Genomic DNA, 12,790 nt, shown 5'->3' on the forward strand with positions numbered 1-12,790 from the left:
AAGACTTTTGATGACTGACTGACTGACTAATCAAGGTGTGGTTGGCAGAACTTAAGAGGGAGTGGTTCTTGGAATAGGTGTGCTCCTTTATCCTGCAGTTTCTGACTTGGGTGTCTCCTCCTGGTCTTCCTCCAAGGTGAACAAAATTCATCTCTCCTGTGGAAGGTCCCTGGACATAACACTCTGATAATGAGTAGGATGAAAGAGAGAGATGGGAACGCAAGGAACATTTTTTGAGGGATGCCTTCACTAAGGGAAGTAAAGAAAATCGCAGTGTAAACTTCGATTAGGAGATTTGCAGCAGCAAGGGCCTAGCGCTGCCCTCAGCAGTCGGCTTAGAGGCCCTCGCCCTCCAGCGTGGCCTGTCAGCTCCTGGCCCTCGTTTCAGCCCTTCACCCTTTGTGTCTGCGCAGAACGTTCCAGACGTAAACGCAAGAGTCAGACAGGGTTTGGGAGGCAGGAGCCGCAGCCACGGGAAGGGCGCTAGGTAGAGAGGGCTTCTTCCCGGGGAAGCGGGGAGCGGGGAGCAGGCGGGGAGGAGCCCCGAGCAAAGGGGACAGCCGCTGGGGGGCGCGCGTCGCACTAGTCAGTCCGTCCGCCCCGCTGCGCGCGCGCCCGCTGACGTGCGGCCTACGTGACCGACTGCTCGCCGGGAGTCAGCGGCCCCGCCCGCCGGCCTGAGCGTGGTTACGTAACCCGCGGGGGCACGGGACGCGCGCGCGCTGCTCAGGCCTATAAATGTTCGCCGTCGCCATTTTGCCGCCGCGCTTGGTGGTTGACTTTTGATGAGTGCGATCCTGGTGTTGAGTTTTGGCGCTGCCCTTGAGCCCTACGTAGTCTTGGGCAAGTCGTCTAATGGCTCAAGCCTCATTTTAAGAATCTGTAAAAATTAGGACATTTTTGTTGCGAGGATTAAATGAGATATGGTAGCGTTTCATCATGGCCACACTTTTTAATATTTTATTTTCTATAATTACATCATTGTTCATTTTTGCACAATGTGTACATTTTCATTTTGGTTATATTACCCATAAAATTCCCACTCCCCTTATTTTGACCTTAGTCCCTTCTCCCTAATCCCTCCTCCCTGTTTATAGAAACACTATAAACCAGTGTGTCTCTGGTTTATAGTTGCTTGTTGATTTTGATTTTTTCTTTATTATAATTAGTCTTTTTCCTGGTCCCTTATTTAGGTTTTCTAAATTCCTGCTATGAGTGAGACCATCCGGTATTTTTCTTTCTGGCTTATTTTGCTGAGCATCATCATGGCCACTCTTAACATGAACCTTTTATTCAGGTTAAATGGGGCAGAAAGTCACCGGCCACTATTCCACAAGAGTGCAGCCTGTAATATGGGGGACTGTTCTCTTGGCTCCAGTTCTGGGCCTCTCGGTGTGTGTATTTTGTGAGACCAGTTGCCTTAAGCCAGAGTCGTATTTTAAGATGCCCCTTAGTCTTACAACATGGCCCATGTGGAGGCAGTTTGACCAGTTCCTTTGGAACTCAACCAAAGGAATAACAATCCCTTTCCATGATCAATGAAAAACTAGCGTACTCGCTCTGGTGTGGTTTGTCTGTATCTAGCATGACATGTAAGTATGATCTCAAGAAATCCACACGTGCAGTCAAGATTCAACAATTTTGTGAAGCCAGGTCATGGAGTTCTCTATCCACTATGATGACAACCAAGTATATGTCTTTAATGAAGACTGAAAAGCACTACATTTATGCCTGGTAGAAATGAACCAGAAATATGTGCCTACTATGGCAAAACCTGACAGGAGGAAAAAAGAAAAGCTCTTGCTCTCAAACCCCCTCTGTAAGAGAAAACAGCATTCAAATAGAAAGATTTCAAACCCAGCCTAGAATGACGTAAGTTTTAGAAACCACTTCAACCTCAGAAATGTACAAACTGTTCTGAGGCTGTATCTGTGGAGGAACAGGCAACCAAACCCACCCAGAGGTACTGAAAAGAATTACCAGCCTAAAGGGCTATCTTCCAGAATATAATAAGGCTGGGGTCTTCTCATGGGAGAAAGGGAGGCCCACCTGCTTTTTACATTTTCTTTTTTTTTTTTTAAGATTTATTTATTTATGCATACAAGAACTGTGATACAGGCCAGAGGTGTGTAGGGTGAGAGGATTCACCAGAGACAGAGTGAGGAACAGAATAGGCAGATTGACTGAAATACACTGCTGAGGGGAGCAGCAGTCGAGACAAGAGAGGTCTGCTGCGCCATGCGCCTGTCCCTCCCTGGTCAGGGATCAAACTTGTGCTGCAGTGGCTGTGGATTGCTTCATAGTGCTGCGACTTAATCCCTTGCACCACCAGGGAGGTCCCTGCTTTTGTATCTTCAATTTAGAAGCACAAGGCCCTAGTTTGAAAGCAATTAATGACCCAAGATTACCTGTCCTTCTTGTGGTAGCGGAGTAACTGAATTAACTCTGTATTTAATAAAGCAAGACATGTTCTACAAGGTTATAGATCCCACTTCCCCAAAAGAAAAAACATCTGGCCAAGTTCTGGGTAACTGCAACAGGATTCCTGATTTGGTTTTGCAGTTCTGAAAGTTAAGTAAGACCTCAGGGTTGCTGATCACAGAGAATAGCACCACTCTGAGGTACCACACACTATGAGCGTGCTAGCAAGAAACCTCAGTCTTCTGACAACACCCCTGTCCTTTTCTTTCCTGATGTAAGCATGATTTGCCATTTCAAAACCACATATATGAAGCTGAAATTCCTCCTTGGCTTCTAGAGCCATGGATGTGACTCTGTTCTGAATGTGGCAATGAGTTGGAAGCTCTTCAGTACTGCCAGTTAGTGCACTCATCTCAAACCACGCAATGAATTTTTACATATTTAATGCTGTGTGACCACCACCAGAAAGATCAAGTACATTTCCAGCAACACATAAGGCTCTTTGCCCTTTCCCTGACATTACACCCCTAAAGGTATAACTATTTGGCCTCTATTAATATAGATTCTCTTTGCCTCTTCCATTTCATATCAATGAAACCATATAACCTATATTCTTTCATGTCTGACTTACTTTTTTTTTCTGCATTATATAAGAGAAAGTCACTCATGTTGTTGCATGAAACAGCTCATTCTTTTCATTGTTTTATAGTATTCTATTGCATGGAAATGCAACAATTTATTCTACTGTTAATGGACATTTGTTTCCAGTTTTTAAGCTGTTATGATAGAGAAAGCTACTTTTTATCTATTATAGGGAATGCTACTCTGTACACTATTGAATCTCTCTGAGGCCTCATTATTGCTGGGTGCATACTGAAGACCAGAATTGCTGGATTATAAGGAATTACAATATACTATAGATTTAATCAACCACAAGCAAAATGCAGGTTTCTGCCACACAGGGATTGTATTCAGAAAATAGATCAGTAGGTGTTGTGTAGCCTGGAACATTTCAAATGTATGAAGAAATCTGAGCTGGTCTTCCCATGCTTTTCATCATACCTTTCTCTTCTGGGGATAACTGTGTCAGTTCCTCCAACTTTTTATTAGTGTTTCTCTGTGACTCTCCAGAAATTCTTCAATACTTACTGGCAGGGGAGATGCCATGATTAGAAAGGTGGTTTTCATTGCACTCTGGGTGTGCTGACCCCTACTCCCCAAATATAAGAAACTCCATTACATAATTTATAGTAATGGGGGACAGCATCAGCACTGTCCTCTAAAAAAAAGAAAAGGTTATTCAGTTTCTTCTACAAGGTCTCCACAATCCATTTGCTAGGACACTTGAACAATTACTTTGACTTCCTTGCCCATAAAAAACCCTTAAAATCCTAAACATACTTTCCCCAACATGAAAAGATAGTTTACATTGCTTTTTTATTATTTAAAAAAAGAATTTTATTATTTATGCATTCAAGAGCTGGGGTGTAGGCCAGAGGTGTAGGGGGGTGAGACGATTCATCAAAGACATATTAGGGAGCAGAACAGGAGGACCGATTGAAATATTCTGCTAAGGAGAGCAGCGGGCAAGACAGGAGAGGTCTGCTGCACTAGGTGGGTTATATCACAGGCCAGGGATGGAACTCATGCTGCAGCAACTGCAGATTGCTTCACAATGCTGAGACTTAACCCCTTGGCCACCAGGGAGGTCCAACAGGAAAATTTCTTAACTCTCACTAACTACGGGCTCACAGACCTACCTTCCAACAAAATCTTTTAGGCTGGAAAGACTTCCCTTGCCTCATCATTTAATCAGCCATCCAATCTTGCAATTTCACGAGTGTTTCGTGACTGCATTTCATTCTTACTTCTACTGCTCTAGTTCAGCCTCATGGCACTTGTTATATGGGCTCCTGGAACCAGACTCCTTGCTCTAGTCCTGCTTCCCTTTAAGCTACCTCTACACTGCTGCCAGGGTGGTTTATACTAAAATGAGTGACCATGCTTCTCTCAGATGGGTACCCCATTGCCAGTCTGCCCTACAGGATACATTTTGCATTCCTTAATTTGACCCCCAAGACCTCTGTGATCTGACACAAACTTCCCTGTTGTGTGTCTGCTTCCCTTTTTGTTTTAAAGATTTATTTATGCATACAAGAGCTGGGATACAGGCCAGAGGTGTGGGGTAGGGGGTGAGAGGATTCACCAGAGATGGAGTGGGAAACAGAATAGGCAGTTTGACTGAAGTACACTGCAGAGGGGAGCAGCAGGTGAAACAGGAGAGGTCTGCTGTGCCATGTGGGTTAGCTCCCTGGCCAGGGATGAACTGCTGCTGCAGTGGCTGAAGATAGCTTCATAGTGCTGAGACTTAACCCCTTGCACCACCAGGGAGGCCCTGCTTCCCTTCTTGCTGCAGTTTTGCAACCTTGAAATCTTCGAACTTCCTTAAGCCCACCTACTGCCTCTTGGTGACTCCTCTGCCAACCTCAAATTCAGGAGGTAATTAAAAAGGTAAAGTATGTTTATTTGGGGATCAAGGAATTGCAATACAGGGACATAGATTTGAACAGACACCAAATAGTGTTTCAAGGAGGGGCAAAAAAGGGCATTTCTAAGGGAAGTAAAGAGGAAGATGAGGTGTCTTCTTTTATTATTTTTTAAAAGAATTCATTGGTGCTAATAAACTGAAATTCTTGGCTACACATAATTGGTTACTGATTTTAGTCTTTAACAAAAAAGTTAATGATCTTCAGTCCTCCAGATCCTGATGACTGCTCAAGAAATTGTGTTTTTGACAATTTTTAAAAACAACTGCTTTTGGCCCAGTCCAAAGATCTTTGACCCAATCCAGAGGTCTTTGGCCCAGTCAAGCAAGATCAGTAATGCAGTTCTCTGTAGCGACTGCCCAGGCTCTATGTTAAAATGGCTCCACTTACGTCAGCTTGTCACATACCTCTGTTTAGAATGCCTTCTACACACAGAAGCCTCAATCCAGTCCTATTAGAACCATACCTCAGGCCAACTCTTAAGTCTTAGATTCAGCCCAGTGTTAGACTATGATAACCAGTTTTATAAATGTCCTCGTAACTTTGAGGATTCACTAATCTTCAGTGCTTAGCACAAATAATTTCATTTGAGTCAGAAACTTTCCTTTTTTTTTTTTTTAAAGATTTATTTATTTATGAATACAAAAGCTAGGGTACAGGCCAGAGGTGTGGGGGGGTGAGAGAATTCACCAGAGACAGAGTGGGGAGCAGAACAGGCAGACTGACTGAAATACACTGCTGAGGGGTGCAGTGGATGAGTCAGGAGAGGTCTGCTGTGCAGAGGCCTGCTGCATGTGGGTTGCTCCCTGGCTGGTCGGGGATAGAACTCATGCTGCAGAAGCTGTGGATTGTTTCATAGTGCGGCGCTTAACCCCTTGCGCCACCAGGGAGGCCCAAGTCAGAAACTTTCCTAAGAGCTTTACATACACAGCACTGACAGCTTCATCGAATCTGCACTACACCCTATGCAGCAGATACTAACAGCATCTGTTTTACAGGGACCAGGAGGTTAAGTAATTTCCCAAGGTCGGCTGCATCCTGGCCTTCAAGTAGTCACCCAGTCAGTTTGGCTCCCTGGCCAGCATACTTTGCTGTTGTATTATCTTGCCTCTCTATAGTATAGTGTGCACTTACAAAGGTTAAATAAATCATAACAGCTACGTTTACTGAGTGCATACTAGGTACCAAGCTCTGTGCTAAGAGCTTTACCTCTAACCCCATGAGGTAAATACCATCGTTATTTCCATTTTGCCTGAGTGAAAACAGGCTTCTAGAAGTTTGGCAACCTCCCCAACATCCCTCACACAGCTACTGAGGGCACAGTTTCCCTGACACCCACGGTCTTGACCACTACATTCTACCAAATGAGACCAAGCAGGCAGGCATGTGGGCATGGAAGACCAGAACAGCACGGGGACCTGTGACACCCAAGGCTCAGAGCTGGACACACAAGAGCTCAGAGCCTCTGAGACAGAACAGGCTGACTCAACTGGGACAGAAGGAGCCCAGCCCAGAAACAGGGACCCAGAATCCCAGGGGAACAGAAACAGACGTCAGCTCATCCCCAGGGGCTCAGGAGTTGGTTGTCCGGGTGCCTCAAAGGGATCCCCAAGTGATGATTCTATCAAAGGGTTCCTTCGTGTTGCCCGGGCGCCCACCCTCCGCCGCAGGGGGGTTAACCGTCGGGCGGGGCCCCCGTGGGGCGGGGCCTCAGGATGGCCGCGGCGGGGAGGGCCAGAGCTAACCGCTCGGCAGGCGGCTCCCCGGGGGCGGCGCTCGGGGCTGTCCTCAGCTGTCGAGCGCTCCTCGGCTGCGGCCCCAGCAGATGTTACCGCCCCTGAGGGGCCCCCTGAGGGGCGTGGCCTCGGGGTGGGGCGCGACCCCGGCGGCGACGACAGGGTTAACCGCCTGAGGGCGCTGTGGGGGCGGGCCCGGGGGCGGGGCGAGGCCGGGGGCGGCGCTGGAGGCGGAAGCGACGGTACCGGCGCGCCTGGTCCTCGGGGCCCGGCTCCTGCTGCGGCCTGGCGACCTCCCGGCCCGGGAGCCGAGCGAGGTTCGGGGCGGTGACGGGGGCACGGGGCGGGCAGGGAGGATGGCCTTGGGAGAGGCCCAAAGCGGGCGGTCTCGGGAGACCGGTGACCGATGGGGTGAGGGTGAGGAGCAGTGGGGTCGCGCAGAGGGAGGAGGGGGGCTGTGGGCTGAGGCGGGGAATGAGCCCCACGCAGGAGCCGGCACTTCACCCCTTCTCTCCCCCGTCCGCGCCAGGTCGATCCTGAACGGGAGCTCAACTTCCAGAAGAGAGACAGACCAGCGAGACCCTTTCGGGAGTACTCCAGCTCCTCAGCTTCATGGGCCAGTCGGCCCTGGCAGGGGGCAGCAGCACCCCCACCCCACAGGCCCTGTACCCTGACCTCTCTTGTCCCGAAGGCTTGGAGGAGCTGTTGTCTGCGCCCCCTCCTGACCTGGGGGCACAACGGCGTCACGGCTGGAACCCCAAGGACTGCTCAGAGAACATCGAGGTCAAGGAAGGGGGGTTGTGCTTTGAGCGACGGCCCGTGGCCCAGAGCACTGATGGGGCCCGGGGTAAGAGAGGCTACTCGAGGGGCCTGCACGCCTGGGAGATCAGCTGGCCCCCGGAGCAGAGGGGCACCCACGCCGTGGTAGGCGTGGCCACGGCCCTGGCCCCGCTGCAGGCTGACCACTATGCGGCGCTGCTGGGCAGCAATAGCGAGTCTTGGGGCTGGGACATTGGGCGGGGGAAACTGTACCATCAGAGCAAGGGGCCAGGGGCCCCCCAATATCCAGCCAGACCTCAGGGTGAGCACCTTGAGGTGCCAGAGAGGTTGATGGTGGTTCTGGACATGGAAGAGGGGACGCTGGGCTACGCTATTGGGGGCACCTACCTGGGGGCAGCCTTCCGCGGCCTGAAGGGTAGGACCCTCTATCCGGCAGTAAGCGCTGTCTGGGGCCAGTGCCAGGTCCGCATCAGCTACCTGGGCGAAAGGAGAGGTGAGGCCTGGGGTAGGTGTGGGGAGAGTGTGTTGTCGCTGGTGGCTGTGGTTGGGGATGGAAGCTGAAGGCCTTACGAGAAAAGAGGGAATGAACCTTCTTCTGACCTGCCTCTCCCCCCTTCTCAGCCATAGGAGTGGTAGAGGCTCTTCACAGGGGTTCCCTAATTTAATCTTCCCAACAGCAATAGAGGTAAAAGTGAGGGTTGGAAGAGCAACTTGCCAGTAAGGGCAAGAGCCCTCAAAATGGAGGGACCTGGGTTCTGCAGGAGGTCTGTCAGCCCCTGGAGCAAGAGAAAAAGGCCAAATGGGTCCTGGACTGGGTGTACAAGTCCAAAAGCAAGAGGACCAGCAGTGCCAGGCTCCTGGGGGTTGTGCTTGTTTCCCCAGGCTCTGACCTGTCTGACACATATCTACTCCCTCAGTCAACTCCCAGGAAGGAGCTGTTGACGCCCTGGGCACCAGGAAGGAGAGCAGTGAGGAGGCAGAGCCTAAGGGTGGGGACTTCATCGGGAACTGATGGGGCCAGGGCCTGAGCTGATTGAACTTCACTCTTCTCTGCAGTTGCAGGCTCCAGCACAGGTTCCTATCACCCATGAGGAACAATTAGTGGGCAGAGGAGGGCCAGCCTTCCTAGCACCTCACTGCCTCTGCTCCAAGGCCCACCGCTCCCACTGTCAGGGCTGCCCTGGCCTGTAGCTCAGGGGCTATAGCTGGAACCTCACCATCCACTCTCAGGGATGAAAAGGAATGGGGATGTGTGACATCTGTGATCCCTTCCCCCAAGAGCAGATGTACCACTTGTAGTTACCTTCAATGTCCCTCTCAGTCAAGGTGGGAGCAGACCGGAAGCAGGAAAGCAGCAGGGCATCTGGGTAGGAGTTGGTAATTTGAGGGTCTCTTGGCTGGTGGCTACACCCCGACTTACTTTCCCTCCTTCTCTCTCCCAGCGGAGCCACACTCCCTTCTGCACCTGAGCCGCTTGTGTGTGCGCCGTACCCTGGGGGACACCCGGCTTGGCCAGGTCTCTGCTCTACCCTTGCCCCCCGCCATGAAGCGCTACCTGCTCTACCAGTGACCCTTGTGAATCACAGATGTGCAGGGGACCTGACATCACCCCTCCCCTGGGGGGAGGAGGCACTGCTGGCAGAGACCAGCTACTTGAAACCAGTGAGGTGGGGGGAGGCGAGGCTGAGCCCCTACCCCCAACCCCAAGCTCTGGGGAGCTCAACAACCCCAGAGTCACCCAGAGGGGTGGAAGAGGGGAAGGAGCTGTTTGGCAAGACTCTGGCAGTCTGATACGAATGACATTTTTTCAAGTAAAAATAGTAAGAATGTGTGGTTCTAGAAACCTGTTTGTGGTACTTTTTTTTTTGCACAAGAGTCCTGTGGCTGCTTTAAAAAGGAAAAAGGGAGTTTAAAGCGCAAGTACAGTGAAGGACAGACCACAAGGCTCAGTGCCAGGTGTTTATTTCCCCCACCCGCGGGGCTGCTGACAAACACAACACAGGCGCTGGCACCATGGGAGGGTGGCACCCTGGCCTCATGGGGAGGACAGGGTTAACTCTCAGCCCATAGCCTCATGGTGTGAGATGGGAGAGGAGTATGGCTTCTCTCTCCTGCCTTCACTGGGGACTGAAGGGACCTGCGAGTAAACGCCACCCCTTCCACTTGTCAGCCAAGGAGAAGCCACGTTGGTGACCTCTAGTTCCAACCAATACCGTAATGGAGAAGGAACTGTCCTGGTCCCAACCTTTCCAGGGTAAGGTGTAAAGGGTGAAGGAAGGTACAGTTGGATTAGGCCACAAGAGGGGGCAGGCAACACCACCAGAAGCTTGTAGGGGGGTGGGTGGGGCAGTTTGGCTTCTGTGCTACCTAGTCCCTGGCTTGCTGGAATGGCAGGGGAGATGGACAGGGCTTATTGTTTGGCGTTGATGATATCCACGAATTCGGGCTTGAGGGAGGCACCACCCACGAGGAAGCCGTCCACATCGGGCTGGCTTGCCAGCTCCTTGCAGGTTGCCCCAGTCACAGAACCTGGGGAAGGAGGTAAGAGAAGCATTGTCAGGGATGGGATGGTACACTCCATCCCTGAGGCTCAGTCTAGTTCTCAGTCAGCTCCCCTCAGGCTGGAGCCAGATGAACTCACCTCCATATATGATGCGGGTGCTTTGGGCCACTGCATCCGAAATGTTGGACTTCAGCCACCCCCGGAGCTTTTCATGTACTTCCTGGGCCTAAAACAAGAAGCCAGACTAAGTAAGATTCTACCTTCACTCTGAGTGGGAAAACTTGGCACCAGAAGAGAAAAGCAAGTGCCCTGGGATCCGAGCCCAAATACCAGGCCCTGGAATGGATGTCTTTGGTCACGTCACTCTCCTTTTCTGGGCTTGGGGACTCCTGTCTTTAAAATAAGGGTTGGCCCAGGCGGTGTTTGTGGCTACCCAGTTCTACCAAGCAGAGTAGGAGATCAGGGCGGCTGGGCTTGAGTACCTGTTGCGGTGTTGCAGTCTTGCCGGTCCCAATGGCCCACACAGGCTCATAGGCCAGGACAACCTTGTTCCAGTCCTTCACATTATCTGCCAGACAGATCACAGAGGGGGGATGAACAGGAAGGCCAACCCAGCCTTCCCCAGGGGAATGAAGAACGGCCGTCTTCTGCCCCCCGGTGGCTGTTGAAGGAATCTCAAATGGCATCTATACCAGCAGGGGCAGGAGCAGAAGTGAAGAGGAGGATGCAAGGGTCCTCACTCACCCTCCTCCTTTCCAGTATCAGCCTGGGATCAAGTTAGGCTGCAGGGCATCTGACCCCACCCTCTGGGCCTCTCTGGTCCAGGCTAGGTTCAAAGGTCTGTTTTTCCAAACATACCTGCGATGACCTTGGTTTGCTCGAAAACGACCTTCTCAGTGATGCCAGCTTCCCTCTCATCTAGCTTCTCCCCAATGCAGGCGATTACTCCCAGTCCCTCTGCCAGGGCATGGGCCACTTTCTGCCCAATCAGCTGTTAAGGAACAGATTCGGTGAGACACCCCTCTTGGAAAAAGGCATCTTGTTCCCTTCCCTGGTTACTAACCTCATCTGACTCCCCAAAGACATGCCTTCTCTCCGAGTGTCCCAGGACTACCCACGTGGCTCCACAGTCTTTGATCATACCAGGGCTAATGGAAGAGATAAAGCCAAGGTTCAGCCTGGGGTCCAACCTGTGGCTTTTCTCTCAGCAAGGAGTGAGGGCAGGGTTCTCCCTGCCACACCTCTCCCACCTGCATCTCACCTGATCTCCCCAGTAAAGGCCCCGTTAGTCACTTTGTAGCAATTCTGTGCAGCCACAGCAATCTTGGAATCCAGCTTCTGCCTTGCGAAGTCAATGTAGGCAGTGGGGGGTGCACAAACCACCTCTGAGGAGGAGATGGTGGCACAGGGAATGAGAACATTCTTCAGACTCCATCCTGTACTCTGGAGCCCCCTAGCTTTAATCCCCTCTCAGAGTTCTGCATGCCTCCCCATTCTCCCCAGCAAGATAATCTGTGTCCATTTCCCAGCCCCAGCTGGGCCTGCACCCAAGTCCAGGAGCCATGGTCCTCACCCTGCCCTCTGCACTTTTGACAGCTGTGGCTCCGATTTCCCGGGCTATTCTGGGCCTGGACACCTCCTAGACTCAGCATTCTCTGGGGGCCAACCCGGCCTCTCTTCTAAAATAGCCCAATCCCCACTTCCCCCAGGAAAGGCAGGCGAGGGGTTTTAGCAAGTGCAGAATGGCCAACTCCTAGGGGTTGCGTTGGGGGTCTTTGGGGACTAAAGCAGAAAGGGATTCCTATTTTGATCTGGCCCATGTGATGAGGTGGGCAGTTGTGTGATGAGGTGGGCGGGAGGGGAAGGACTCCTTGACGACAGGATTCTGCCTGTGGGTGGCAGGGAACTGCCTAGCTCATCGAGGCCTCACGCCTTCCCGTTTCCAGGCTGAGGGTTCATCCTGGATCCCCAAAGGCCCAGCCTGTGTGGCACCCGCTCAGTCCCTACCCGCTCAGTTCCCCCCAGCGGGTAGCTGGGGGGACCAAGGCAGCCGGGCGGGTGGCCTCTGCTGCCCGGCGAGGCGCGGGGAGGAGTCTCCGGCTACGTGCAGCGGCGCACGGAGGCCGCGGCCGCGGGGGCAGGTAGCCGGGAGCCCGCGCGCAGGCTCGGCCTCCTCCCCCACCCTGCCGGCCGAGCCAGCCTCTCCCGATCGGCCCCCGGGGCGAGGCCCGCTCCTGCCCGGGCTCCCGGCTGGCGCAACCCAGCCTGCACCCTGGGCCGCCTTCTCGCCTTTCGCCCAGGAGTCCGTTCCCGCCTTACGGTCCGAGGGCACCATTTCATGTGGCCCCGCCTTTCTCGTCGACACACCCCCGGGGCCGGGGCCGCGGGGTCCATGCCCGGACCCCCACCAGCCGGCGTCCCCACACCCCTGCACACGGGTCCCCGTGGCCACTGGCTCAGAGCTCGGGAGAGGGCGCTGCCTCGCCCGGTCTCCCCCGACCCCCGCGCCCCTCCCCGGCGAGGGCTTACCGATGTCCGCCGGCAGCTTGGCCGCGTTCAGGGTACAGATGAGCTCCCCCAGACACTTCTTCCTCCCGTTCATCTTCCAATTCCCCCCAACGAAGAACTTCCTGGAGGGCGCCATGGCGCTGCAGCCGGCAAACTGAAGGTCAGTATCACCGCGCAGCCGCGGCCACTGCCCGCTTATATAGAGCGCCCGCAGGCAGAACTCCGCCTCCTCCCGGCCCTTCGCCATGGCTAGCCCGGCCCCCGCCCAGAAGCCCTGCCCCCGGGCCCCGCCCGCC

At 52.9% G+C, this 12,790-nt stretch overlaps 2 protein-coding genes across 3 annotated transcripts; one reads left to right on the top strand and one right to left on the bottom strand.

The window, feature by feature from the left end:
• The first annotated feature begins 6,946 nt into the window (after positions 1-6,946).
• SPSB2 (splA/ryanodine receptor domain and SOCS box containing 2) lies at positions 6,947-9,326 on the top strand. 2 transcript variants are annotated; one of them, XR_005125826.2, is made up of 4 exons: positions 6,947-7,020; positions 7,233-7,976; positions 8,401-8,557; positions 8,926-8,953. XR_005125826.2 is itself a non-coding variant. In XM_037514435.2 (3 exons), the coding sequence occupies exons 2-3, from the start codon at positions 7,316-7,318 to the stop codon at positions 9,051-9,053; spliced, it is 789 nt and encodes a 262-aa protein (XP_037370332.1). In that variant the 5' UTR covers positions 6,947-7,020; positions 7,233-7,315; the 3' UTR covers positions 9,054-9,326. The 2 variants fall into 2 exon arrangements, 1 of the variants encoding a protein (XP_037370332.1); XM_037514435.2 differs by lacking the exon at positions 8,401-8,557 and having other exon boundaries at positions 8,926-9,326.
• A 76-nt stretch (positions 9,327-9,402) lies between these two features.
• TPI1 (triosephosphate isomerase 1) lies at positions 9,403-12,762 on the bottom strand. The gene is made up of 7 exons (XM_037514434.2): positions 12,516-12,762; positions 11,248-11,371; positions 11,050-11,134; positions 10,845-10,977; positions 10,469-10,554; positions 10,125-10,212; positions 9,403-10,012 (listed from the first exon to the last, which is right to left on the bottom strand). The coding sequence occupies exons 1-7, from the start codon at positions 12,739-12,741 to the stop codon at positions 9,894-9,896; spliced, it is 861 nt and encodes a 286-aa protein (XP_037370331.1). The 5' UTR covers positions 12,742-12,762; the 3' UTR covers positions 9,403-9,893.
• Between the last annotated feature and the right edge of the window lie 28 nt (positions 12,763-12,790).

This window comes from Talpa occidentalis, unplaced genomic scaffold, assembly GCF_014898055.3.
Source record: "Talpa occidentalis isolate TD23 unplaced genomic scaffold, MPIMG_talOcc4v2.1 talOcc4.16, whole genome shotgun sequence".
In the NCBI taxonomy this organism is placed as follows: Eukaryota; Metazoa; Chordata; class Mammalia; order Eulipotyphla; family Talpidae; genus Talpa; species Talpa occidentalis.

Bases quoted from the DNA above. Each gene is read 5' to 3' on its own strand.
- TPI1 (XM_037514434.2), bottom strand. From the start codon at position 12,741: ATGGCGAAGGGCCGGGAGGAGGCGGAGTTCTGCCTGCGGGCGCTCTAT. The intron at 11,372-12,515 runs GTAAGCCCTCGC...TCTCCTCCTCAG, and splicing joins CAAGCTGCCGGCGGACATCG to AGGTGGTTTGTGCACCCCCC. The intron at 10,555-10,844 runs GTATGTTTGGAA...TCTGTCTGGCAG, and splicing joins GCAAACCAAGGTCATCGCAG to ATAATGTGAAGGACTGGAAC.
- SPSB2 (XM_037514435.2), top strand. From the start codon at position 7,316: ATGGGCCAGTCGGCCCTGGCAGGGGGCAGCAGCACCCCCACCCCACAG. The intron at 7,977-8,925 runs GTGAGGCCTGGG...TCTCTCTCCCAG, and splicing joins CTACCTGGGCGAAAGGAGAG to CGGAGCCACACTCCCTTCTG.